The 25,071-nt window shown below is 37.7% G+C and overlaps 1 protein-coding gene across 1 annotated transcript in view; it reads right to left on the bottom strand.

Annotated features, from left to right (window-relative positions):
* Positions 1-236: 236 nt before the first annotated feature.
* The window catches only part of KIAA1549 (KIAA1549 ortholog), a 173,563-nt gene continuing 148,728 nt past the window's right edge, over positions 237-25,071 (bottom strand). The window contains exons 18-20 of the mRNA XM_037836064.1: positions 15,063-15,220; positions 5,706-5,851; positions 237-2,959 (exon numbers count right to left, since the gene is read on the bottom strand). Coding sequence (XP_037691992.1) covers positions 2,708-2,959; positions 5,706-5,851; positions 15,063-15,220 — 556 coding nt within the window. The 3' untranslated portion in view covers positions 237-2,707. The remainder of the gene's footprint in view (positions 2,960-5,705; positions 5,852-15,062; positions 15,221-25,071) is intronic.

Raw genomic sequence — 25,071 nt, 5'->3', positions numbered from 1 at the left:
GGTGATGGGGAGAATGGGGCTCAGAGAAGTGAATTGAGACAGCAAGTCAGTGACAAAGTAGACTCTGAAAACATCAGTTCTCCAAACAATTTTCTCTAAAATTATGACTTGGATTTATAGCTCACGTTACCTCTAGAAAATTTGAAATAGGAAAAAAAAAAAAAAAAAAAAGAACATAAAATGTAACTTTAGAGTGCTCTAAATAAATGGAGTTCCAAAGCCACACATGGTCAACGGGAGGATCCTTTTTTTTTAAAAGTAGATGACATTAATTTCATTTCTGAAGACATTTTTAAGTGGTATTATCCACTCCAGCCATTTTTTTCTGAGTTTGGTGATTTGTGAAACTGCTGCAGCAGGATGTTTAGAGGGAATAAATTGCAAGCTGAGTGTGCTTTATAACCAGTACTAGCAGTGGGGAGATCCAGCTGGCCTGCTCCCACCATTCCATAAGCCACTGGTTGGTTGTTTCATGTCATCTTTGGTCCTGACTTCTTTTTTAAAAGTGTATCAGTCTTCACAATAAAAATACAGGTAGAATCCCTTTATGCTAGTTTGAAAGGCATCAAAATTGCCGTTTCATTCAACCCTCTTTAAAACAGAGGCCCATTTCTGCAGTGTACAAAGGAGGTAACCGTTTTTGGTACGCTATACGTGCAGACAGTTATGCAACGAGGCAGAACGGGGAGAAGAGGGAGCCTGCATTTATTCCATTTGCTGTCACACAATTTGAATGTACCACAAGATATTCATAATAAAATCCTGCTTGGATTTCCGAAATTCTTAATAACTTATAGGAAACCTGGTATCTTCTGAGAGACGTGCAAACAGCATCCTCGACTTTGGGGAAAGCCTGACATCGAATCAAGGCTGAGAGGCAAGAAATCAACTCCAGAAGGGGGTCTTTTCTCATCCTCTTTGGAGCCACTGAGGATGAACTGAACAGGAGTTTCCATTCCTATATTTAACATTTTTAAGAGATTTATTATCCTGTACCCCTTCTCTTTTAGGGATGTACAGATTTTTTTAAATGCTACATTTAAATTTTCCAGAATTAGCTTTCCCTGTATTGTTTTAGTCTATCAGTCTGTTAAATAGTCTCCACTAAGAAACTGCTGAAATATGAGTGTGGAAATCAATGATTACACTCTGGAAACCTTTCAGGCTGTTTCAGGGTTCTTAAAACTTGACACAGATACACAAGTTTTCCTTAGTTAGAGCCCCTAATCCTGTCAGTTTGTTTATCTTTTGTTTAATTAAAAGTATTAGGTGATCTAATAAAGAAGGATTCATAGTAGAAATCTGTTACCTGAGATGGTTATTCTAAGTTTCACTCAGGTACCAGGAAACAGAATGGCCTTTGTCATCAAATTCCCTATTATAATGTGGGAAGTGGGGAAACATTCACTTTGGGAGCAAATCTCAAATGAAATGATCCTCCTCTTTTAGCCCAAAGTGCATGCAATAACTTTAACAGTCATTCAACAGAATAATCACACAGTAAAATCAGAAATTAGGAGCAGAACTTAGGACTGTTCCTTTCCCTCAGGTCTCAAAGCTCTTCCTTACATTTCTTGATTCACAACAGAAAGGCTGAACTGAACTCAGTTTCATTTCCAGGTCTTGAACACACGGAATGTGATAACTACTGACGCATTCATGAACAGCAATTGGAATTTTTACAAGTAAATTTTGCTTACATAAGATTTCTCACTGAAACAATCTGTGAGCAACTCATCATAAAGTGCAAGGATTGGTTGGGGCCTCTCGAAAGCCTCACCCTCTAGCACTGGCCTTCATGATGATATGTGCCGAAATGGATGTTATCTGTAGTCGTACATGGCCAATTAATAAACAGCAAATACAGTTAAGAATGCAAATCTAAACTTTGATATGTATTTTGAGTAACCAAATAAATACCAAGCTCCCCCCACCTCCCACTCCTCCCCATTTGGGAGGTTTTTTTTTTTCTCCTAGAACAAAATGAAACCTTCAACATATTCTTCCAATGAAAAAGCTGAAGTTTCATTTCACAGACTTAAAGGTGAAAGGGCCCTTGGAGCTGTAGCACCAGAAGAAATAGAAGGAAGAATGCGGATGATGGCTTCGTTTGGAATCATCAGGCTCTGACAACCTATCATTTTGGTTTCTCACTAGTAGCTTTTTGTAAAATTCCCAAACAGTCTTATTATTCTCGGTGTTAATATCACTATTAAAATAAGTTCCTATGGAGGAATGGGGGAAACAAACTGTTAATAAAATGTCTTCAAATCTCTTTTCTTAGAAAACAAAGCAGCAGGTTCATCATACAAATCAGTCTGGATTACATCTTCCCATGAAAAACGCTTGAATCCTTTAATCCCGACACCATCTACAAATTTTAATCTTTTGCCTTTACAAAGGAGACTAACTTTTTATTTTGTTAGCTTAGGTTTGTATTTTGTCCTTCATGAAGTGCTGTTGGCTTCCGGCCAAAAGTACATTAATTTCGACTGGACCCAAGTGGTCAAAAAATCACCAACATATTAAAAGTAGCATGAGCTGTTATTCGACCTATGGCATCTTCAGAAACTGCAACTTTTTCCCTCACATTGATGCCTTGCACAGAAGATGTTTATTCTGCTTACAAACGAGCACTCGGTTGACTTCCCTTTGGTCTTGCTTCCACAGGAAGCAGATACTTGGCAAATGTGCGAGGAGAGGACGATCAGCTGTGGAAGTTCTGCACAGCCGTCTGTTTCTGGGAGAGCCGGAGGAGCTCCTCTCGGATTGCTTTGATGAGAGAGGCTGAGGAGTGGCCAGGCTGCAGGTCTTCGGTGGAGCTGGTGGGGTAGCCCAGGCTCGGGCCCTGCAGACCCCTGTGGTGGAGGTTGCCGGGGGGAGCTGAGGGCTCCCTGCCTGAAGTCCTTGGCACCTGGAATAGCGGTGAAGAATACTCTTGATGTCCAAGCATGTGTGTCTGAAAAACATGGCAAACATTACTGTACTTCCCACAGAGGAACAAGAGGAAAAATTAAATTCAGATCAGCATTTGGTGTGCCCTCATAGTGTCCTTTCCTATTCAAAACTCAGCCCTGCAAAAGGGCCGCCTGAGATTGGAATGGAAGTATCAATTGTGGAGAAATTTGTTCAAGAGAAAGGATATAAGGAAACTCTTGAACTTAACAGATGCTGAATGAACACTGGGTTCAAGACAGACAGAAAGGATGAATGAGTGTCTAAATAAATGGATGGCTCAGCTCTCAGTCCAGGTGGCTAAGTCCCTGTGCCACTGCGTGTAGAGGTGAGTGGGTGAAACAAACGGGGGTGGGGGTGGGGGGTGGCCTGGAGCTCCTGGCCCACTGGGAGAATGAGAACGGACCTGGGCTGGAAGGGAGGGTAGAGTACCCACAGAGGTGACAGGTAGGACAAGTAACCTGAGAGTTGAAAGAGGTAAGCAGAGAGAGGCAGAGGAAATGACAAGGAAGACAACCAGCTTTGCTGAGGTTCTGCAGCCCAGGGAAGTTTGCGTGTGAACACATACAGGGACCATGAAACAGAACACAATCATGAGATTATTTTCTCTCTCTCTCTCTCTCTCTATCTATCTATCTATCTATCTGTCATCTAGCACTGTAGAGCCTTTTCTTTAAAAAGTTATCTGCACTAAAACATACAATAATAGTCTTGCTGATACCTGCATAATAAAGATTAATTAGCTACTAGTTTGATAAGAATTATATTTTTCAGTGATTTTTTTCCATATTTTTTTCAGTGGGAGTAAGTTTTTTTGCATATATATATATATATGCAAAAGTGCTAACTCTGTGCTTTTACTCATGCTAAGAGCAAGTTATTAACCTGGTAAGCATGGCCTAATGAAGGAGAATATTTAAGAAAACAACAAATCTTTCATTCAATTAATTCAATAAGCACTTCTTAAGCACCCAATCTGCATTGAGCACTGTGCTAGTCTGGGAACAAGACAGTGAAAGATGCATCCCTGTCCCCAGTGACCTTATAGTTAAGCTAGAAAAAAATGCTCTTAAAAGAAAGACAATATAGCAAGTGTCCAAATTCAAAACCAGAGGGTGGCAAACTACAGCCTATGGCTGACCTGCCAAATTCAGCCCACTATCTGCTTTGTAAATAAAATTTTATTGGAAATGCAGCTATACCCATTCATTTACATGCTGCCTATTTCCAGCTACAATGGCAGAGGTAAGTGGTTGCGATAGAGCCCATAGGGCCCAGGAGGCCTAAATATTTACTCTTTAGTGCTTCACAGAACAAGTTTGCCAACTCCTGCTCTAGACCACGGCTTGGCATCCTTACAGCTGGCAGGCCAAATCTTAACTTACTCACTCGCCTTGAGCTTTTACATGTGTATGGCTGGCTACTCCCAGTCACTGCATATTAGAAGGTACCCGCATACAGAAACTGCCCCTATGTCCTGGACAGAAGCCTGAGAATCACTGGGGAAATGCCAGTATATGGAAGAGGTAGAAGCCAGAAGGATTTGGAGGTGGTAGGGTGGCCACCCCCATTCCAAATGCTTCACATGTTGATTACGACAGCCCTGTCAAGTAGTCACTATTATTAAACCCACATTGTGGATGAGGAAACACAGGCACAAGGAGGAGAAATAACTATTCAAGGCTGACACGGTTAATAAGTGGTAGAGACAAGATTTGAACCCAGGCAGCTGAATCCAGAGATCAGGCTCTAACCACTAGACTTCACTGCTTCTCAGCTTTCACTCCTCCCATGTTTCGCTCCTCCAAATTAGTGATAGACACCTCCAAAGATGACAGTAGAGTTGACAGGAAGACCCACAACACCTTCATGAAACGTTAGGTACAATGAAGAAAGAAAAATAAAAATGTCAGCCAACTTAAAGCAGATACCTGAGATTACTGTATTCTTCAGGGAAAATACTGTATTCTTTAGGGAAAAATCAGATCCTGAAGTTAATTTCCTCTCATTGGATAAAAGTATTCAGTATCAAAGGAATTTTGTGTCTTTGCTGGGAATGGTACATAAATTCAATGGAAGTTATGGCATAATGATAAGGATAAAACAAAACATATTATTTTGTTTTTTTTCAAAGTTCCTTAATTTATCCCCCGAGGATATAAAATTTTTGAGGAAAACAAATGAAAGCATTCGTAGAAATTACCTGTGACCACAGTGTTAGTACTTGATGCTAATTTTTCTCCCAGTGAAGATTCCATTCTCATAAAGAATGAAAGAGAGTGATTAGAAGTTTCAAAAAGAAAATCTGTGCCTTGAAATGCCCCAGCTGTGTGCTTATTGCAAAATCATCTTCTCATGGTGGTTATAATGGAAATGATGTTAATCAACTCAGAGTAAAGCACAAACAGTAAGTGAGTAGGTATAAAAGACCATGAATATTTATACAGCAATCACATCAAAGATAGTCTAGATTTTAGTCACCTACAGGTTCAAATTTACTACCTTTGAAATCTGCCCCAAGAAAAATTATAGACGTTCCAAAAGCTCAATGTCAATTCTCTCCCACTCTGGGTGGAAAAGAATTTATTACCTAAGAACTGTAACAAAAAACATAATTAAGGAAGAGGAAAATGTGAGGGAGATTAAAACTTTTAAAATGGAGATTTAAAAACGGGATCCCCAAAGCACAAGCAGCTATTTAAGTCATTATGTCTAAATTTCAGTTGATGATCCAAGCACAAGAAACTCACGGCTTCTCTTCGCCCTGCTTCATCCTCCCCGTACGAAGGCCATCCGGGTCCCCCGTACTGGCCGCCTCTGCTGGCTGGGACCTCCACTGGCTGAGCGCCAATTCTGCTGGCAATTCCCACCTGCGTAAGCTGCTGGACCTGGGAGCCTGGGAGGGGACACGTGGGGAGCAGACTGGTCAGCACTGCAGGAGAGTGAGGCTGTCCTGCAAGACACCTTCAGCTCTGACTGATACCGGGCACTGTTCACACCTGGGACCGATTCTACTCCAGAGGATGGTATTTCCGCAAAAAAACTGTGCCATGGGCTTTCACTTCCTTTTAATAGGGAGGTTGACAGTGATGTTTTTTCATTTTCTTGAGTAGACACCAAAGAACTGAGAATAAAGGGATATTAGAGGGCACTTCCAGTCACTTCTGTTACAAACAAGGATTATCTTATTTATTCAGAAGAAAGGAGTAGAAGGGTTTGGGGCCATAATGAAGCTGAATGAAAATGGCTCCCTCCAGACTGTGGCTTTACAAGGAAGCTAGAAACACAATATGCTTTTTTTCTTAAAAGGCAGGGTATATATTTATTTATTTGAATTCAGAATATTAAAGTAAATTTTCATTATACTTACCACATACTTACCAAGTTTCCATCACTTGACTATATCACTTAAAATTTTAAAACCATTTATCCAACTTCATCAATGAGGCACACTGATGGGAAAGCTAGAAAGCTACAGAGTTAATTTAGAGTTAATTCTCCTACACTTACACATGCTATGGCCTCATGTGGATATGAAAGCCAGTCTTTAAACAATTTTATTTTCCTCCTTCATCAACTTCTAGCATAAGGAAATATCCCTAGACTTTAAATTAAGGGAGGAAAAAGGTGGTCTTAAAGCACTGTGAAATACAGTATTTATTTCCAAATGCTACGAGGATCATCCGATAAATCTATGATGTTTAGACTAGTACTACAAATATCCATAAATTTCACAGGGGTAAGGGAGGTAGCCCTCCGAACCTCAAGTCTACTCCCAGTCTAGCTGTGTAATTAACAACCTCAATTAAACAACACATTTCTAAAAACTCCTCAATGGTTTTATCTGGATATAATTAAAGGTCAAGAAAAACCATCCAGGCTCCTACCAGAGCAACGGACTCTGCTGGAACATGTAGTGACTGCAAATTCATAAGTAATAACATTATTAAGACTTTGAGCACCGTTGTCCAACAGTCATGGTTTAAGCAAACCTTTGCAAAGAACTACAAATGCAGCGCAGTGCCCCTCATTACTGACAGAGGTTCAGACAACCACATAAGGAGAAAAGCATATCATTTGTGTTAAAATCACAATAGTAGTTGAAATCATAATTCAGGCACTTAAAAAAACAGCATAGCCTTTCCCCTCGATTCAACATGGGTCACTCCAACCAGCAAGGCTGGGTTTGTATTCCAGCTCAGTCTCTGACAAACCCTAAGACCTTGGCAAACTGCCGCTATCCTGCTGAGCCTCAATTCTTCACTTTTCAATTGGGGATCAAAAACGCTACCTAATGCAGTTATTTTGGGGATTAAAAGAGATAAAATAGGTCAAGTGCCAAGCACATAGGAGGCATCCAGTTAATCTTAAATTCCCCTATTCAGGCTCTTCAGGAGCTCTTCATTTTAAATAGCTGTACAATTTACTCACTGGTGCCCTTATTACTAGCTATTTAGAAGGCTAACAATTTTTTTTTTTTGCTATTATGAATAATGCTGTGATAAATGCTTTCAGAGATTCTCCACAATATTTTTGATTTCTTTGGGCCTGGGGGCTAGGGAGTAGAGGAAAGGAAGGATGTGATTTTCAAAAGTAGAATTACCAAATTAAAGGCTTGTAAGTCATATGGCCACACTGCTCTCCAAAAGTTTAATAATTTACAGCACCACCAGAAAAAATATAATAGTAATAATAACAGCAGCTAATATTCATTGAAAGTTTATGATATGCCAGGCACTATTTTGAGCACTTTACATTTGCAAGTGTCTTTTTTAACCATCAAAGCAACCATGGGAGGTGAATACTAACATTCTCTCCATTGTACAGATGAAGGAAGTAGATGTTAATTTTATCACACCACATTATCATCAAAACAATTTCATAATTGATGGTATCTCATTGTGGCTTTAATTTGCATTTCTTTAATCATTATCAAAGCTGGGCATTTTTTATGTGTTTATTTTACAACATGGACACACAGACACACACCCCCTTTGTGAATTTTTTTCCTGTCTTTTGCCCACTTACTTTTATTTTTTTTTTTAATAACATGTCATACAATACAATATACTACTAAGGACAGCAAATAACACCATTACCAAGAATCCCATATTACTCCCCTATATCCCCCTCTCATATACATTTAGCATTGGCATATTGCCTTTGTTACATTTAATGGAGGTATATCACAGTGTTACTGTTGACCATAGACTCCAGTTTGCTTTGATTATGTTTTTTCCTGAATACCATCCCTTTTTCAAATTTCTACATGATTGACATTCATTTGCTTTCCCACATGCAAAAACATTTTTATATTTGTATATTTAGTAACAGTCATTGGCCACTCCAGTTTTTGCCACGTTATACAGTCCCAGTCTTTATCATCTATCTTTACCTCTGGTGTCATACATTCTCCTATCCCACCTCTTTCAGCTTTACTCACAGACATCTTTGTTAAGTGTACTTACAATACCATGCTACCATCACACAGTATTATGCTATCTATTTCTGGATCTATGCAATCAATCCTAAGCATTCTGTAGTTCTTCAGCATCAAATGGCTGATCTCTACCCTCTTTCTATCTCCTGGTTGCCTGTGTTGTCAGCTTTTAACTCCCAAAGTTTGTTCATTAATGTCTGTTCATATTAGTGAGACCATACAGAATCTGTCCTTTTGTTTCTGGCTAACTTCACTCAACATAATGTCCTCAAGGTTCATCCACATTATTACATGATCCATGTCTTTGTTCTGTCTTACAGCTGCATAATATTCCATCATGTGTATATACCACAGTTTGTTCATCCACTCGTCCTTTGATGGACATTTGGGCTGTTTCCATCTCTTGGCAATTGTGAATAATGCTGCAATAAACATTGGTTTACAAATGTCTGTTTGTGTCTTAAGTTTCAGTTCCTCTGAGTATATACCCAGCAATGGAATAGCTGGGTCATATGGCAAATCTATATTTAGCTTCCTGAGGAACCACCATACTGTCTTCCAGAGTGGTCCCCACTTACATTTGAAGGCTTTTTTTTAACCAGTTTATATTAGCTATCCTCTATAAAAAAAATATTCTTAGTCACATTTGCTGTAGATTTTCCCTAGGCGCTATTCATCGTTTATTTATTTATTTATTATTATTATTTTTTTACTATGAAAAAGTTTTTTTTTTTGGTGAGTAATAAAAAAGATAATAAAAAGAAAAATAGTGTCATACAATATATTAGTAAGAACAGAAAACAACACCACTACCAAGAATCCCATATCCCTGTCTTATATCCCCCTCTCACACACATTTAACTTTGTTATGTTGCCTTTGTTACATTTAATGGAAGCATATTACAATGGTATTGCTGACCATAGACTCCAGATTGCTTTGATTATGTTTTTTCCCAAATACCATCCCTTTTTCAACACCCTGCATGTTTGACATTCATTTGTTCCCCCATTGTTTATTTTTAAACATTTTTAGACATATGATTTTTTTATAGTCAAAAGATCAGCTTTTCTGGACAGTTTAACATTTTTCTATTACTTTAAAGTTACACAATTTAATCTTTTATTATTAGAAATTATTTGAATATAATTTCCACTTTAAATGCTTGATGAATACAGTTTCTATAGTCTTCTAGATTTTTTATTTAACAATACATCTGAATTTATTTTGATAGATGAAGTGTCACAAGGCTCAAATACACAGTAATTAACTGGAGAAATGACACTCACTGCAAATCATAGCACTTGTACAATATGGGAAATCCTGTAGGATATCAGCATAGATTATTTGTTTTGTCGACTGGCTGTAGGTAGACAGAATAATGCTCCTGCAATTGTTCACAGCCTAATCCCCAGAACCTGTGAATGTGTTAGGTTATATGGCAAAGGGGGATTAAGTTTCCAGATGTAATTAAGGTAACTAATCAGTTCACCTTAAGAAAAGAAGTCCTGGCTTAACTGGGTTAGCCCTAAATAATCACAAGAGTCTTTATAAGTGGAAGTGATAGGCAGGGAAAGAAGCGTCAGTGTCAGCATGACGCAATGTAAGAAAGACTCCGCCAGAACTGCTGCCTCTGAAGATGGAAGGGGGCCGGAAGCCAAGGAATGTGGGACAGCCTCTAGAAGCCAGGAAAGGCATGGAAACAATTCTTCCCTAAAGCCTTCAGAAAGAATGCAGCCCTCGTGGCACCTCGATTTTAGCCCAGGAAGACTTCTGTCAGACTGCTGGCCTACAGAACTATAAGATAATAAATTTGTGTTGTGTTAAGCCACCAAGTTTGTGGTAATTTTTTACAGCACCATTAGGAAACTAATTCACTGGCAGACAGTACAAAACACAGAACTGCCTAGAAGGCCAGAATGGTTAAATATCCACCAATTATTCCAAATTTAGAATTGGTCTATACTAGCTTCTTGGTGACATTATGAAGGTGCATATTCTCCAGCAGGTTACTAGCAAAATAAATTATTTAAAATGTAATGATTCCTCTTATCAGAGCTTCAATCTTCAAGAAGGTGGAAGAAGAAATGAATGGAGAAAAGAAGAGTGACATTGAATCCTTATAATAAAACTCGTAAGATGGAGTGATAACGAACTTGAGAATTTTTCAAACTATGCAAAGCTCTACAAGAAACAATAATTGCAGAATTCTCCAAGGATACATTATGGTTATAAAATTAATAATAGAAAATACCCAAATTGATCTACAGATTCAATGTAATACCAATCAAAATTCTAACAGCCAACTTTGCAGAAATGGAAAAGCTAATTATCAAATTTATTTGGAAGGGTAAGGGGCCTCAAATAGCCAAAAACATCTTGAAAAAGAAGAATGAAGTGGGAGGACTCATGCTTCCTGACTTTAAAGTATATTATAAAGCCACAAAGGTCAAAACAGCATGGTGCTGGCATAAAGATAGACATATTGATTAAAGGAATTGAACTGAGAATTCAGAAACAGGTCCTCATATCTATGGTCAATTGATTTTTGACAGGCTCCCAAGCCCACTCATCTAGGACAGAACAGTCTCTTTAATAAATGGTGCTGGGAGAACTGGATATCCATATCTAAAAGAATGAAAGAACACACCTGTCTCTCATCCCATACAAAAATTAACTCAAAATGGATCAAAGACCTAAATATAAGAACTAGTAACATAAAATTCCTAGAAGAAAATGTAGGGAAACATCTTCAAAGATCTAGTAATAGGCAGTAGTTTCTCAGACTTTACAACTAAAGCACAAGCAACAAAATAAAAAATAGATAAATAGGACCTTTTGAAAGTTGAATACTTCTGTGCTTCAAAGGACTGTGTCAAAAGGGTGAAAAGGCAGCTGACTCAATGGAAGAAAATACTTGAAAACCACATATCTGATAAGGGTTTGATATCCAGAACACATAAAGAAATTCTACAACTCAACAATAAAAAGACAAAACAACCCAATTAAAAAATGGGCAAAAGACATGAATAGACATTTTTCCAAAGAAGAAATACAAATGGCTAAAACACACGGGAAAAGATGCTAAGCTTCACTAGCTAGTAGGGAAATGCAAATCAAAACCACAATGACATATCATCTCACACCTACTAGAATGGCCACTATTAAACAAGCAGGCAACTACAAGTGTTGGAAAGGATGTGGAGAAATTGGAACACTTATTCACTGCTGGTAGGAATGTAAAATGGTGCAGCTGCTGTGGAGGGCAGTCTGGTGATTCCTCAGGAAGCCAAGCATAGAGTTGCCTTACGACCCGGCAATCCTGCTACTCAGTATATACCCAGAAGATCTGAAAGCAGAGATGTGAACAGACATTTGCACACTGATGTTCAGACCAACATTATTCACCAATACCCAAAGATGGAAACAACCCAAGTGTCCATCAACAGATGAATGGATAAACAAAATGTGGTATATACATATGATCGAATATTATTCAGCAGTAAGAAAGAATGAAGTCCTGAAGCATGTGACAACATGGATGAACTTTGGGGACACTATGTTAAGTCAGACACAAAAGGATAAATATTGTATGATCTCACTAATATAACTAATTATAAAATGTAAAATCATAAAATATAGAATCTAGGTTACCAGGAGATAGAATGAGGCTAGAGAATGGGGAGCAATTGCTTAATATGTGCAGAATCTTTAACTAGGTCAAACTTAAACATTTGGAAATGGATAGAGATGACAGTACCACACTATCGTGACTGTAACAGGGATGAATTGTGGGTGAATGTGGTGAAAAGGGGAAGTTTAGACTCATGTATGTCACCAGAGGGAAAGCTGGAGGCTAAAACATAGGAATGTGTAACACAGTGAATCTTGTGGTGGACGATGACTGTATACTTCAACTGTATAAATATAAAAAAGTTCTTTCATGAACTAGAACAAATGTATGACACTATTAAAAGGAGTTAATGACAGAGGGAACAATATGGAGAAAAATGTACCTATTGCAAACTGTGGATATTAACAGTAATATCTTAATATTCTTTCAACAGTAACAAATGTACCACACTACAACTAGGAGTGAATAATAGGGAGGGAGAAGAGGTACGGGATGTTTTGGGTTGTTTGTTTTTTTTTTTCATTATTATTTCTTTTTCTGGAATAATGAAAATGTTCTAAAGTTGATCATGGTGATGAATGCACAACTATGTGATGATATTGTGAGCCACTATTGTATTCTTTGGATGGATTGTATGGCACGTGAACATACCTCATTAAAATTGCATTTTAAAAAAAAGGGGTAGGGAAAAAATTAATAAAAGCAAATAGGCCCAATGTAACATCTTGCAGGCTGACACTATGTATCACTTAAGAATATGATGCAACCAGGGGATTTCATTAGCTAGGGCCACTTCAGTACAGAGGTAACTTTCAGAAACCTGAAAATCAGGCTTACCCTTACAAGCATAGTTCACAACTCCCATTATGAAAGAAACACCTGGTAACTGACCTGGACTGAATGCAGGTATAAGAGAGGGGAAAGACTCCCCCAAATTTGAGAGTTATCTATTGATGGAGACACTCCCAGTCAGTCGGTTGCAAGACCCCCTGATTATAAGGTGCCCACGAACCTCACGCTCCCACTGTTACTCGTGGAAAAGCCTCACGTGAATAAACCTACGCAAGCATCAGACGATGCCTAAGACTCATCTCTGACATGGATCCAACTAAAAGGAAACATCGCCCCTGGGGACTCTGCCACCACAGGCTCCTGAACATGACAGTAATACTTCAGGATCTTAAACTACACAGATGTTTTAGGGACACTGAACAGTAAACCCCTGGTATTCACAAATATGGTTCATAGTGTCAGAGAGTTCATAGTACCAACCATTCAGTTTTATGATTTCAGATGTGAAATAATAATTTGCATTTTGAGGTACAAGTATGAATCTCAGGTAAACTGGTAAGAGAGACCAGCTAACTGCCATATACATCTCAGCTTGGTCACATTGGGTGTCTCTTGTCATCCTATATGTGGTGTCTCCCGTTATGGCAATAAAGGGGGGGCTCTTAGCATTTCATTTACACTTTTGTACCATATAAGAAAACTCCGTCCAGTAATGGTATACCATTAATCATACAGCAGAGCAGTATTTGAAAATCTGGGAATTTACAAAGACCTTAGGACAAATTCCCTGTAAACATCAAGCATCTACTGAATTTAATAAGGATTTGTTTGGGGTTCAACTATTAATGCAAAACTCCCTGGAGACTGCAAAACTAAAGTATTTTTCTTTTCTTTACTGCTCATTTTATGAAAATAAATTTATTCCTAATCTAGTTGTTAAACATTGAGGATGCTCAATTCAGGAAACAATTTATTTTTTGTTTTACCAAAAAAATTGAGGACCCCCCCCCCTTTCCTTAAACATTTAGATTCATCTAAAAAAACAGACAAAAAACTAAAAGTAGATTCTAAAAATAAAGGAGTTTATAGCTCTATTTCTAAAACACAAAGCTGGATACATGAAAATAAATTTAATTACTAAATTTTAATTGTGGTTGGAAAAAGAAACCTGTATCTTTAAATCAAATATATTGAATATTATACTTTAATAAGTAAACCAACATGTGTAATGTTTCTCAACTAATTAAATACATTAAAATTTTTTAATGGAATTTATTTTCTCTATGGTTTCAAAATATCAAGAAACTGTACACCTTAAGTTATATGTTCATTTAAGAGCATAATCTGGGAGCTTTAATTTCTATGTGGAAATCTGCATTCCACCAAGTAATTAAAGGAAATAATCTTTAAATTCCAAAAGTAGAGGAAAGCTTTGTGCCATGAGTTCTAAGTCTGATCACAAATCAGAAGACCACTCTAGAAAACATGATCTTCCACTGTTAAATTCTAAATGAAGAGCTGCATTGCAATGAATGACATTAAAGCTATTCTTTTAACAAGGGCTTGAAAGTAGGATGGAAAGGAACTAGAACAGTTACACAGGGACCACCAGGGGCCTCAGCCACTGATTCCTCTCATGCCTGCTTCTGGGAGGGAAAGTGGGACTTGAGTGTAGGAGCATGAGAAAATGACAGGAAAATGGGAGGACATGAAAGTGAGAGATTAACGAGGGTAAAAGGGGAAAAGTGAGGGTGGTAAGCGTTAAGGATAAAACAGCAGATGTACCCTCCCAGAAGTGACAAAATAAAACAAAAATCTGTCTCCAATCATCGTCCAGCAACTCTACAAATTGTTTACTCCAAGCTGGAAAAGAACCTTCCTTAAAACAACAAACACTTGCTTTAGTGTCTTGGTAAGTGCTCAGATATAGATCTTTCCGACTACCATAAGAATTTGGAAATGTTTCCCCTGGATGGACGTGCAGTAAATTCCATTTGCGGGGACTGCTTTGGAGATGCCGATCAGTGGAGATCAGTCTTAAGGATCTCGGTCAGCATCTCCCTTCCCATGTCCCCTGCCCTACATCTCAACCAGGATCCGAGGAAAACAGTTTTACCAGTGGTGCGAAGAGGCCACCAAGACACCAGGACCCTGATGCTTTGGGAAGTCTAACGTACTCTAAGAAGGTAGCCACAAATAAGCGTCCACTAGTTTGGAAATGCAAGGTAAATTGCCACATGTACCTGTGGTGCCCCCGACAGGCCGAGGCCGGGCCACTGAAGGCATCTCCTCAGAATAGATCCCTCTGGCAGCAAACGGAGCTTCGGCCGATGCCTGTGGCTGCTGGGACTGGGTTGGCACCAGTTCCGAAGACTGCAGCAAACCAGGGCCAAAACTTGGTCTGAAGGCAAAGCACATCCAAGCATCAGAATAACATTTTACCAGGGTATTTTATTGGGTCTACCCTCAGCATGACAGAAAAGTGAGAAGACTTATGTGTCCACTTGCTTATTGTCCATCTCCTCTACTAGAACACAAGTTCCCTGAGGGCAGGGACGTTTTCTACTTTGTTCACCACTGTATCTGAGCACTAAGAACGCTGCCTGGCATATAGTAGATGCTTGACAAATCTTTGTTGGATGATGGAATGTATTTTTCCACTAAAAAAAAAAAAAAGAAAAGAAAAGAAATGCTTTAATTCACAGACCAAAAGGCGGCACAGATAAAGTTCCAGGACCTAAGACTCTACAGCCTCTGACTAAAGTAGTGGTTCCCAACCCTGGCAGTACATTAGAATCAGCTGGTGTTGGGGATTGAGTCATGTCCCCCACAAAGAGGAGTTCAAGTCCTGAGCCTCAGTCCTGTGTTTGTGAGCTCATCTGTAAACAGGAACCTTGAAGATGTTATTAGCTAAGGTAGGACAAACTGAGTCAGGGTGGGCCTAATCCAATATGATGGGAGTCCTAATAAGCAAAGGAAGTTTGGACATGGTAGTAGGAGACAGATACTATGTGACAGAGGCAGACTGAGTTATGGATAGCTGGCAAGCTACCACCAGAATGCTACAGACTTCGGAGAAAGCATATCTCGCTGACACCTTGATTTTGGATTTTTGGCCTCCAGAACTGTGAGAATAAATTCCTGGTGTTTAAGCCAACTGGTCTGTGCCAGTTTGAATGTATTATGTCCCCCCAATGCCATTATGTTTGATGTAATCTTATGCGGGCAGACCTATCAGTATTAACTAGATGGTAATTCTTTGAGTGTTTCTATGGAGATGCGCCCCACCCAACTGTGGGTGATGACTCTGGATAATTTCCATGGAGGTGTTGGCTCGCCCATTCAGGGTGGGTCTAAATTAATCACTGGAGCCATATAAATGAGCTGACAAACAGAAGGAACTCAGTGCGGCTGTGAGTGTCATTTTGAAAAGGAGCTACAGCCAAGAGGGACACTGAAGAATGCACTGGAACTGAGAGAGGAGCTTCAGCTTACAGAAACAGTTTGAAGACGGCCATTGAAATCAGACTCTTGCTCCAGAGAAGCTAAGAGAGGACAAATACCCCAAGAGCAACTAAGAGTGATATTTTTGAGGAACTGCAGCCTAGAGAGGAATGTCCTGGGAGAAATCCATTTTGAAGCCAGAACTTGGAGCAGACGCCAGCCACATGCTTTCCCAGCTAACAGAGGTTTTCCAGACACCACTGGCCATCCTCCAGTGAAGATACCCAATTGTTGATGACTTACCTTGGACACTTTATGGCCTTAAGACTGTAACTTTGTAACCAAATAAACCCCCTTTATAAAACCCGATCCATTTCTGGTGTTTTGCACTCCAGCAGCATTAGCAAACTAGAACAGGTTTATGGTACAGGACTTTGCTACAGCAGCCCTGGCAAACCAAGACACCCACGGAGCATTTAAAAATCCTGATGCCCAGTCTTTTTTTTTTTTTTTTTTTTTTTTTTAATTTTTTAATCATCATTTTATTGAGATATATTCACATACCACGCAGTCATACAAAACAAATTGTACTTTCGATTGTTTACAGTACCATTACATAGTTGTACATTCATCACCTAAATCAATCCCTGACACCTTCATTAGCACACACACAAAAATAACAAGAATAATAATTAGAGTGAAAAAGAGCAATTGAAGTAAAAAAGAACACTAGGTACCTTTGTCTGTTTGTTTGCTTCCCCTACTTTTCTACACATCCATCCATAAACTAGACAAAGTGGAGTTTGGTCCCCATGGCATTCCCAATCCCACTGTCACCCCTCATAAGCTACATTTTTATACAACTGTCTTCGAGATTCATGGGTTCTGGGTTGTAGTTTAATAGTTTCAGGTATCCACCACCAGCTACCCCAATTCTTTAGAACCTAAAAAAGGTTGTCTAAAGTGTGCGTAAGAGTGCCCACCAGAGTGATCTCTCGGCTCGTTTTGGAATCTCTCTGCCACTGAAGCTTATTTCATTTCCTTTCACATCCCCCTTTTGGTCAAGAAGATGTTCTCCATCCCACGATGCCGGGTCTACATTCCTCCCCGGGAGTCATATTCCACGTTGCCAGGGAGATTCACTTCCCTGGGTGTCTGACTGATGCCCAGTCTTTACCTCCTGACAAATTAAAACAGACTCTCTATAGGTGGGACCAGACATTAGTACTTTTTAAAGCTCCACAGATGATCTCAATGTTCATGAAGGCTGAAAACCAGGGTTCTAAGGTAGTGGTTTTCAAAGTGTTTGATCTCAGGACCTCTTTACATTCTTATAAAATTATGGAGGACTCCCAAGAGCTTTTGTTTTTGTGGATTATGTTTATTGATATTTACCATATTAGAAATTAAGATAATTGATTTAAAAAATACCCAAATTAAACCTATTATATATTAATATAAATAACATTTTTAATGAAAATATTCTGTGGAAAAAAACAAGTGAAAGTATCTTCAATAGAGGGCAGCTGGACACATATTCTTCTGCATTCAATCAGCTGCCATAGTTATTTTGGCTGATGTATATGAAGAAAATCTGCCATAGATATGTAGTTGGAAAAGAGAGGAGTATTTTAATAGCTGTTTCAGATAATTGTGGATACTGACACCACACTATCCTTAACCATTAGGTGCAAGATGAATCTGAAACAACATCAATGAACTTTTTACACTATCACATTAAAACACACTCATCTTTCTTGCACTTTGAATAGATCTTTAGCCCCTTGCTGATTTTATGGCATTGGTCATTCTGAAAACAATTGGTTCAATAATTATGCAGATCATCTAAATATTGACACGTTTAAATTTACAGTATCAAAAAATCATAGTCATTAATATCGCCATCAATGTCATCAGAAAAGTCTTTAAGTAATGGGAAGCTGTCAAGCTCATGGTGGCAGACAAGTTTCCAAAATTCTAATTTTCAATTGAAAGCTCTATTTTATCACTGGCAACAAACACTGTCAGTTGTTTTTCTTAAAGTGACAAGCTCACTTTGTTCATTTTGGGATAGTATCTGCCAAACACCCAAGTATGAATAATGATGTCTGTCGGTTGTTCTTTGAAGTAAAACGCGTGGAAAAGCAGTTAGTTCAGTTCAGTTCTCAATTCAAACGATCTAACAAATGCTGTTCCTTCATAACTGGGTAGTCAGCTGAACTGCTTTATACTTATTTCCTATTTTATCACAAGACTATTAAAGACTCAAGGGTCTAGATTTAACAAAATTGATGATTTTTTATTATTTCATGCAGGACATACTAAAATAAAACTGGCATTTAAAAAAAACTGCAATTGCATAGCAATGAAGAATATGACTACCAATACAATTTGGTGACACTGTCTTGATTTGTGCTAAGTCACCAGCGGTTTTACCCACCATTGCTTTTGCACCTCGTACAAATGTCAATACAATGAAAAACAGAAAATACCATCTCTAGACCATCTACCCGCTGAACTAACTTTTGCCCTTAATTCTTTTTTCTTCACCCAATTAGCCCTCTCCTGCCTAGATTTGTTTCCCTTTTATCTTTTTTTCTTTTTTTTTTAAATTCAGTTTTATTGAAATACATTCACACACCATACAATCATCCATGGTATACAATCCACCGTCCACAGTATGATAACATAGTTATGCGTTCATCACCACAATCTATCTCTGAACATTTTCCTTACATCAGAAAGAACCAGAACAAAAATAAAAAATAAAAGTGAAAAAAGAACACCCAAATCATCCCCCCATCCCACCCCATTTGTCCTTTAGTTTTTATCCCCATTTTTCTACTCATCCATACACTAGATAAAGGGGGTGTGATCCACAAGGTCTTCACAATCACACTGTCACCCTTTGTAATCTACAGTATTATATAATTGTCTCCAGGAGTCCAGACTGCTGGGTTGGAGTTTGGTAGTTTCAGGTATTTACTTCTAGCTATTCCAATATATTAAAACCTAAGACATGTTATCTATGTAGTGCACAAGAATGTCCACCAGAGTGACCTCTCGACTCCATTTGAAATCTCTCAGCCACTGAAACTATTTCGTCTCATTTTGCATCCCCCTTTTGGTCAAGAAGATACTCTCAGTCCCACGATGCCGGGTCCACATTCATCCCCGTGCTTCTCTTTTATCTTAAGTTCTGTGTTCAGATGGGTCAGTGCAATCCACACACTCTAGAATTCTTTAATTTAGGGTGACCAAAAAATTTGTCATCCAAACCAAAATCATTAAAAAAAAATAAGTTATTAATAATTATGCCGGAAAATAAGACGTAAACTGGGACTGAACTGGGCAAACCAGATCATATGGTCAGCCTGTCTTTAAGTTCTGTCCTGTATCACCTGTTCCACTTGCCACTTTACCTTCGTTACTTTCGGACCACAAAGCAGTACCTGGTGGGGCAAGAGAGTTGAGGAAAAATAAACCAAAACCTTCTGAAAATTAGGGAGAATAAAGAAAAGTAACCAAAAATAAGGAGGAAGCAGGTAACAACATTCTTACTTCCTTGTGGCTTCTGGTCCTTAGTTGAATTTGACTTTTGAGATTAACTGTTTTTCTGCAACTCCATCTTTCTAACAATTCAAGTGTTCATACATGTTCGGGTCTGTTTATGGAATCTCTATTCTGTTCCATTGGTCTATTTGTCTAACCTTACACCAATACCACATTGTCTTAATTACTTGGAAGAAATTTTAAAAAGATAGCATTTAAAATAGTCTGAACACCCCATTCTCAAAAGTGTTTGGCTAGAGCCCTCTATCTTGGGGCTTGCACTTATGAAGCTCATTACTGAAAAGGAGAGACTAAACCTGCTTATAATTGTGCCTAAGAGTCTCCCTCTGAGTGCCTCTTTGTTGCTCAGATGTGGCCCTCTCTCTCTAGCTAAGCCAGCTTGGCAGGTGAACTCACTGCCCTCCCCCCTACATGGGACCTGACTCCCAAGGGTGAAAATCTCTCTGGCAATGCAGGATGTGACTCCTAGAGATGAATCTGGACCTGGCATCCTGGGATTGAGAACATCTTCTTGACCAGAAGGGGGAGGCGATATGAAACGAAATAAAGTTTCACTGGCTGAGAAATTTCAAATGGAGTCGAGAGGTCACTCTGGTGGACATTCTTATGTACTATATAGATAACACCTCTTAGGCTTTAATGTATTGGAATAGCTAGAAGTAAATACATGAAACTACCAAACTCCAACCCAGCAGTCTGGACTCCTGAAGACAATTATATAATAATGTAGATTACAAGGGGTGACAGTGTGATTGTGAAAATCTTGTGGATTGCACTCCCTTTAGCCAGTGTATGGAGGATGAGTAGAAAAATGGGGAAAAAAATTAGATGAAAAATAGGGTGGGATGGGGAGGGATGATTTGGGTGTTCTTTTTCTACTTTTATTTTTTATTCTCCTTCTTTCTGGTATAAGGAAAATGTTCAAAATTAGATTGGGGTGATGAATGCATAACTATATAATGGTACTATGAACAGCTGATTGTACGCCATGGATGACTGTATAGTATGTTAATATATCTCAATAAAACTGAATTTAATTAAAAAAATTGTTTGGCTATTCTTGGCTCTTTGCATTTCCACATGAATTTTAGAATCAGCTTGTCTGTTTTCACATATTAAAAAAAAAAAAAAACTATTAAGATTTTGAATGTGACGGCAATGAATCTATAGATCATTTGGAGAGAAGAGACATCTTAACAATTCTGAGCTGTCCAATACCCGTAAACATCTTCTTTAGAGGGCTTGTACATCTTTGGTTTGATTTACCCTAAGATATTTTAAATTACGAATGCTATTTTAAATGGTATCTTTTAACTTTTTAAAAAAATTTTGTTTGTTGCTTCAATACAGAAATAAAACAGATTTTTGTGTACTGATCTTGTTTATACGTACCTTGCAATTTAGCCATCTTGCTAAATTCCCTTAATTCTAACAACCTATGTGTTGACATTTCAGGATTTTCTACTGTAACTTAATTGTATTATCTGCTAAGAGTAATGGTATTATTTCTTTTTCTGAATTCCCTAATCATTTTGTTTCTTCTTCTTGTCTTATTACACTAGGTAGGACCTCCAGGACAATGCTAACTAAAAGTAATGTGTACAGGCATCTTTGTCTTGCTCCTGCTCTCAGAGGGAAAGTTTTTTTTTTTCCCCTCTTTAATGAAGTTTATTGAGGTATAATTTGCATACAATAAAATTCACCCCTTTTAAGTGTACTGTTAAATATATTTTAACAAATGCATACAGTTGTGCAACCACCATCATAATCAAGATATAATATTTCCATTACCTCAGAAAATTCCCTGGTGCCCCTTAGCTCTCAAGCCACCTCCTGCCTCCAGTCTCAGAAACCTCTGATGTGCTCTGTCACTGGAGTTTTGCTTGTTCCAGGTGTAAACAGTTGTTGTTTATATGTATATTTGTAGTTCTGTGACAGCAGGGATTTTTTTGTCTGCTTTGTTCACTGTTATAAATTGAGTCCCTAATTCAGTGTCCGACACACAGTAGTTAACAAATATTTGTTGAAAGAAAATGAGTGAATGAATGAATGAAGCAGATTGTGACATAAAATAATTATTATGGTCGACTAAGGTAAAAAAGAGAAGTTTGAAAGCCCCAGCTGCAGACAACATCATATATTAGCTTGTTCGATGTCAATACAGAGCTGCCACATAGTTTTCAGGTTGTTTTTCCTAATTTTAATTTTGCAGTAATTTCCATCATAAAAGCATAATCATAATACCATCTTTTATCTTCTTAATGTGTGTTAGACATGTATTTATATGTCCTTTGTTATTCCTGCTATTGGTAATTTGTTACACAGATTTTTTTTTGACCAACTATGCCACGGATTTATCAATTTTATTAGCTTTTTCAAAGAACTAACTTTTGGTTTTGTTGATCCTCTCTATTGCAGTATTGTTTTCTTTTTCATTAGTTTATTCTTATTTTATTATTTCCTTTTTTCTACTTCCTTTAGGTTTAATTGGATCTTCTTTTTGTAACACCTTGAAGTGGTTGCTTAGATCACCATTTTCCCTTTCAAATATACGCATTTCAAGGCAAAAATTTCCCCCTAAACATGCGAATAGTTGCATCCCACAACTTTTGATATGTTGTATTTTCAGTGTTACTCATTTAAGAACATGTTCTGATTTCCATTACAATTTCTTCTGTATACCATGGGTTACTTAAAAGGGTACTGATTAATTTGTACACATACAGTGATTTTCTAGTTATCTTTTATTATTGATTTCTAGCTTATTTCAATATGATTAGAGAATACACTCTGAGTGATTTCAATTATTAGAAATTTGTTATAACACAGCATTTGGTAAATTTTTAAAATGGCTGTATTTAAAAATAAGGTGTATTTTATAGTTATGGAGCCCAGGGTTCAATATACGTCAATTGGGTCAAGTTTATTAATTATATTGTTCAGATCTTCTATATCCTTTCTATATCTTATTATTCATATCTCTTGCAAACACATAGTTTTTTTCTTTTTGATTCGATATAACAACCTTTGTTTTTTAATTAGAATATTTAGTAATTTACATTTAATGTCATTACATAAATATGTTACCTATGACTTTAAATCTCTACCATGTTATATTTACTTGCTGTATGTCCTGCCAATTCTATGTTCCCTTTTCTATAGTTTCTTGACTTCTTCTGGATTACTTTCTAATTACATTATTCCCCCCTCTACTATTTGGATATTTGAATATTCATATAGCATTCTTTTAGTGGGTTATCCTAAAAATTACACTGGAATCCTTGAGTTACTACAGTCTAACATAAATTAGTACTTTTATATCTTCTCAGACAATCTAAGGACCTGAGAAAATGTTAACTCCATGTATCTTCTCTGTTGGTTTATATGCTATTATTGTCATGTATTTATTTAACCATTTACATGACATTATTGCTTTAAACTATCAATATTCATTTAGATTTACTCTCATTTTTAAGCCTTTGTTATTCTTCATTCTTTTGTGCACCTCTAAACTTCCACCTAGGATCACTTTTCTACTATCTGAAGAATACCACTGAGTACTTATTCATTTTTTTCAGTGTGGATCTGCCAGTTACAAATTTCTTTTTTGTGGAAATGCCTTTATTTTAACTTCATTCTTGAAGAATATTTCCACTGGCTACAGAATTTTAGGTTGGCAATTATTTTCATTCTATCACAATGACAACTAGGAAGTCATCTTAAGCTCAACGAAACATGTGGCACCAGAACACTTGGAAGGATTTAGAACAAGAACCACAGCTTGCTCTGGGCAAGCTTCCCCGTCTGTATGAAAACTTGAAGCAATTCAGCTGAAAGGAGACAGGTGCCGCCTCACACAAGCACAGGAACTTCACTGCTTTAAAAGTCTAATTGCCACAGGAGGCAATATCTCTTGTAACAACCCCGCAGACATACCTTTTAGGGTTCCTGCAAGGAACATGCCCTGACAAAAGTCACTACACTCAATAAGCCGCAAATTGCAGCTTTTTAGCAGGTACTTATAGTTCATATATGGAATTCCAGTACAGTTGTAGTTTTACCAATTAGAGATAATTGTTATCAGTAGCAAAATTGCCTAGTAACATAGTTGACATTCTTATTTTATCAAGTCATCAGGGAAACAAAACTGGACAGTTCACCAACCAAAGGTTAAATTCTCATATGGAAGGCAAAAGAATTTTATTACTCCTTTGACTATAGGCTCTTTAAAAATATCACATGTTATCTTCTGGTTTGGACTGTATCTATTGATATTTGTCAGTCTTACCATTGCTCCTTTAGAGGAAATGTTTTCCTTCTTGGAAGCTCATAAGACTTTTATCTTTGGTTTTCAGAGTATTTCTATGACAAACCTAGATATATGATTTTTGTAATTAACCTGCTTGGAGTGGAGTCCACAGGTTTTTTCAAATTTGTGACTTGATATCTTTTGACAGTTTTGGATATTTTCTTTTGAAACTATTATCCACTTTACTATTTCTCTTGAGTTCTATTCATTAGATTCTAATCTGCTATTAAAACCACCCACTGAGGTCTTAAGTTTGATAACTGTATTTTTCAGTCTCAGAATTTTCATTTTGTTCTCTTTCAGAGTTTCCAGATCTATGCCAAAATCTCAATCTTGTCTTCTGTTTCCTTAAACATATTAGGCATAATTATTTTAAAATCTGTTTTCAACAACTCCACTATCTGTATCCCCAGTGGTTCCATTTCTATTGTCTATTATTTCTCTTAATTAAAAAAAAAAATCCTATTTTCTTTTTTTCTCATATGCCTGGGTTATGTGCATGCATGTGTGTGTACTGTGTATCAAACATGTACATGACAGACTGTAGAGATAATGTGAAACCCAGAGTGAAATTATCTTCCTGTAAAGGATGTTTACATTTGTTTCTGCCTCGCATTTGGAAGGACTATCAATACCTGATCACCATAACCCAATCAGGGGTTAAGATGACTGGAAGTTGAGTGGTAGTTTCTACAGAGAACTATCTACTTACAGTTCACTGTTTCTCCCAAGATATAACCCTTAAGGGTCCCAACCCAAAGCCTAGGGAAACTTCTCCTTGTCCTAGTAGTCCTATAAGTCTGTCACAAGTTTTGCTCAGATTTTTAGCTTCTTGGCTGCCCTTTGCAGGATCAGCAAATGTCTTTGGGAGAAAAGTGGTTCAAAATGCAGGGCTCACCTCTGGGTTTCCTGGATCTCAGTCCCAT

This window comes from Choloepus didactylus, chromosome 5, assembly GCF_015220235.1.
Source record: "Choloepus didactylus isolate mChoDid1 chromosome 5, mChoDid1.pri, whole genome shotgun sequence".
NCBI lineage: Eukaryota > Metazoa > Chordata > Mammalia > Pilosa > Megalonychidae > Choloepus > Choloepus didactylus.
Note: the sequence above shows the minus strand (reverse complement) of the source record. Positions and strands in the feature narration are given on the sequence as shown.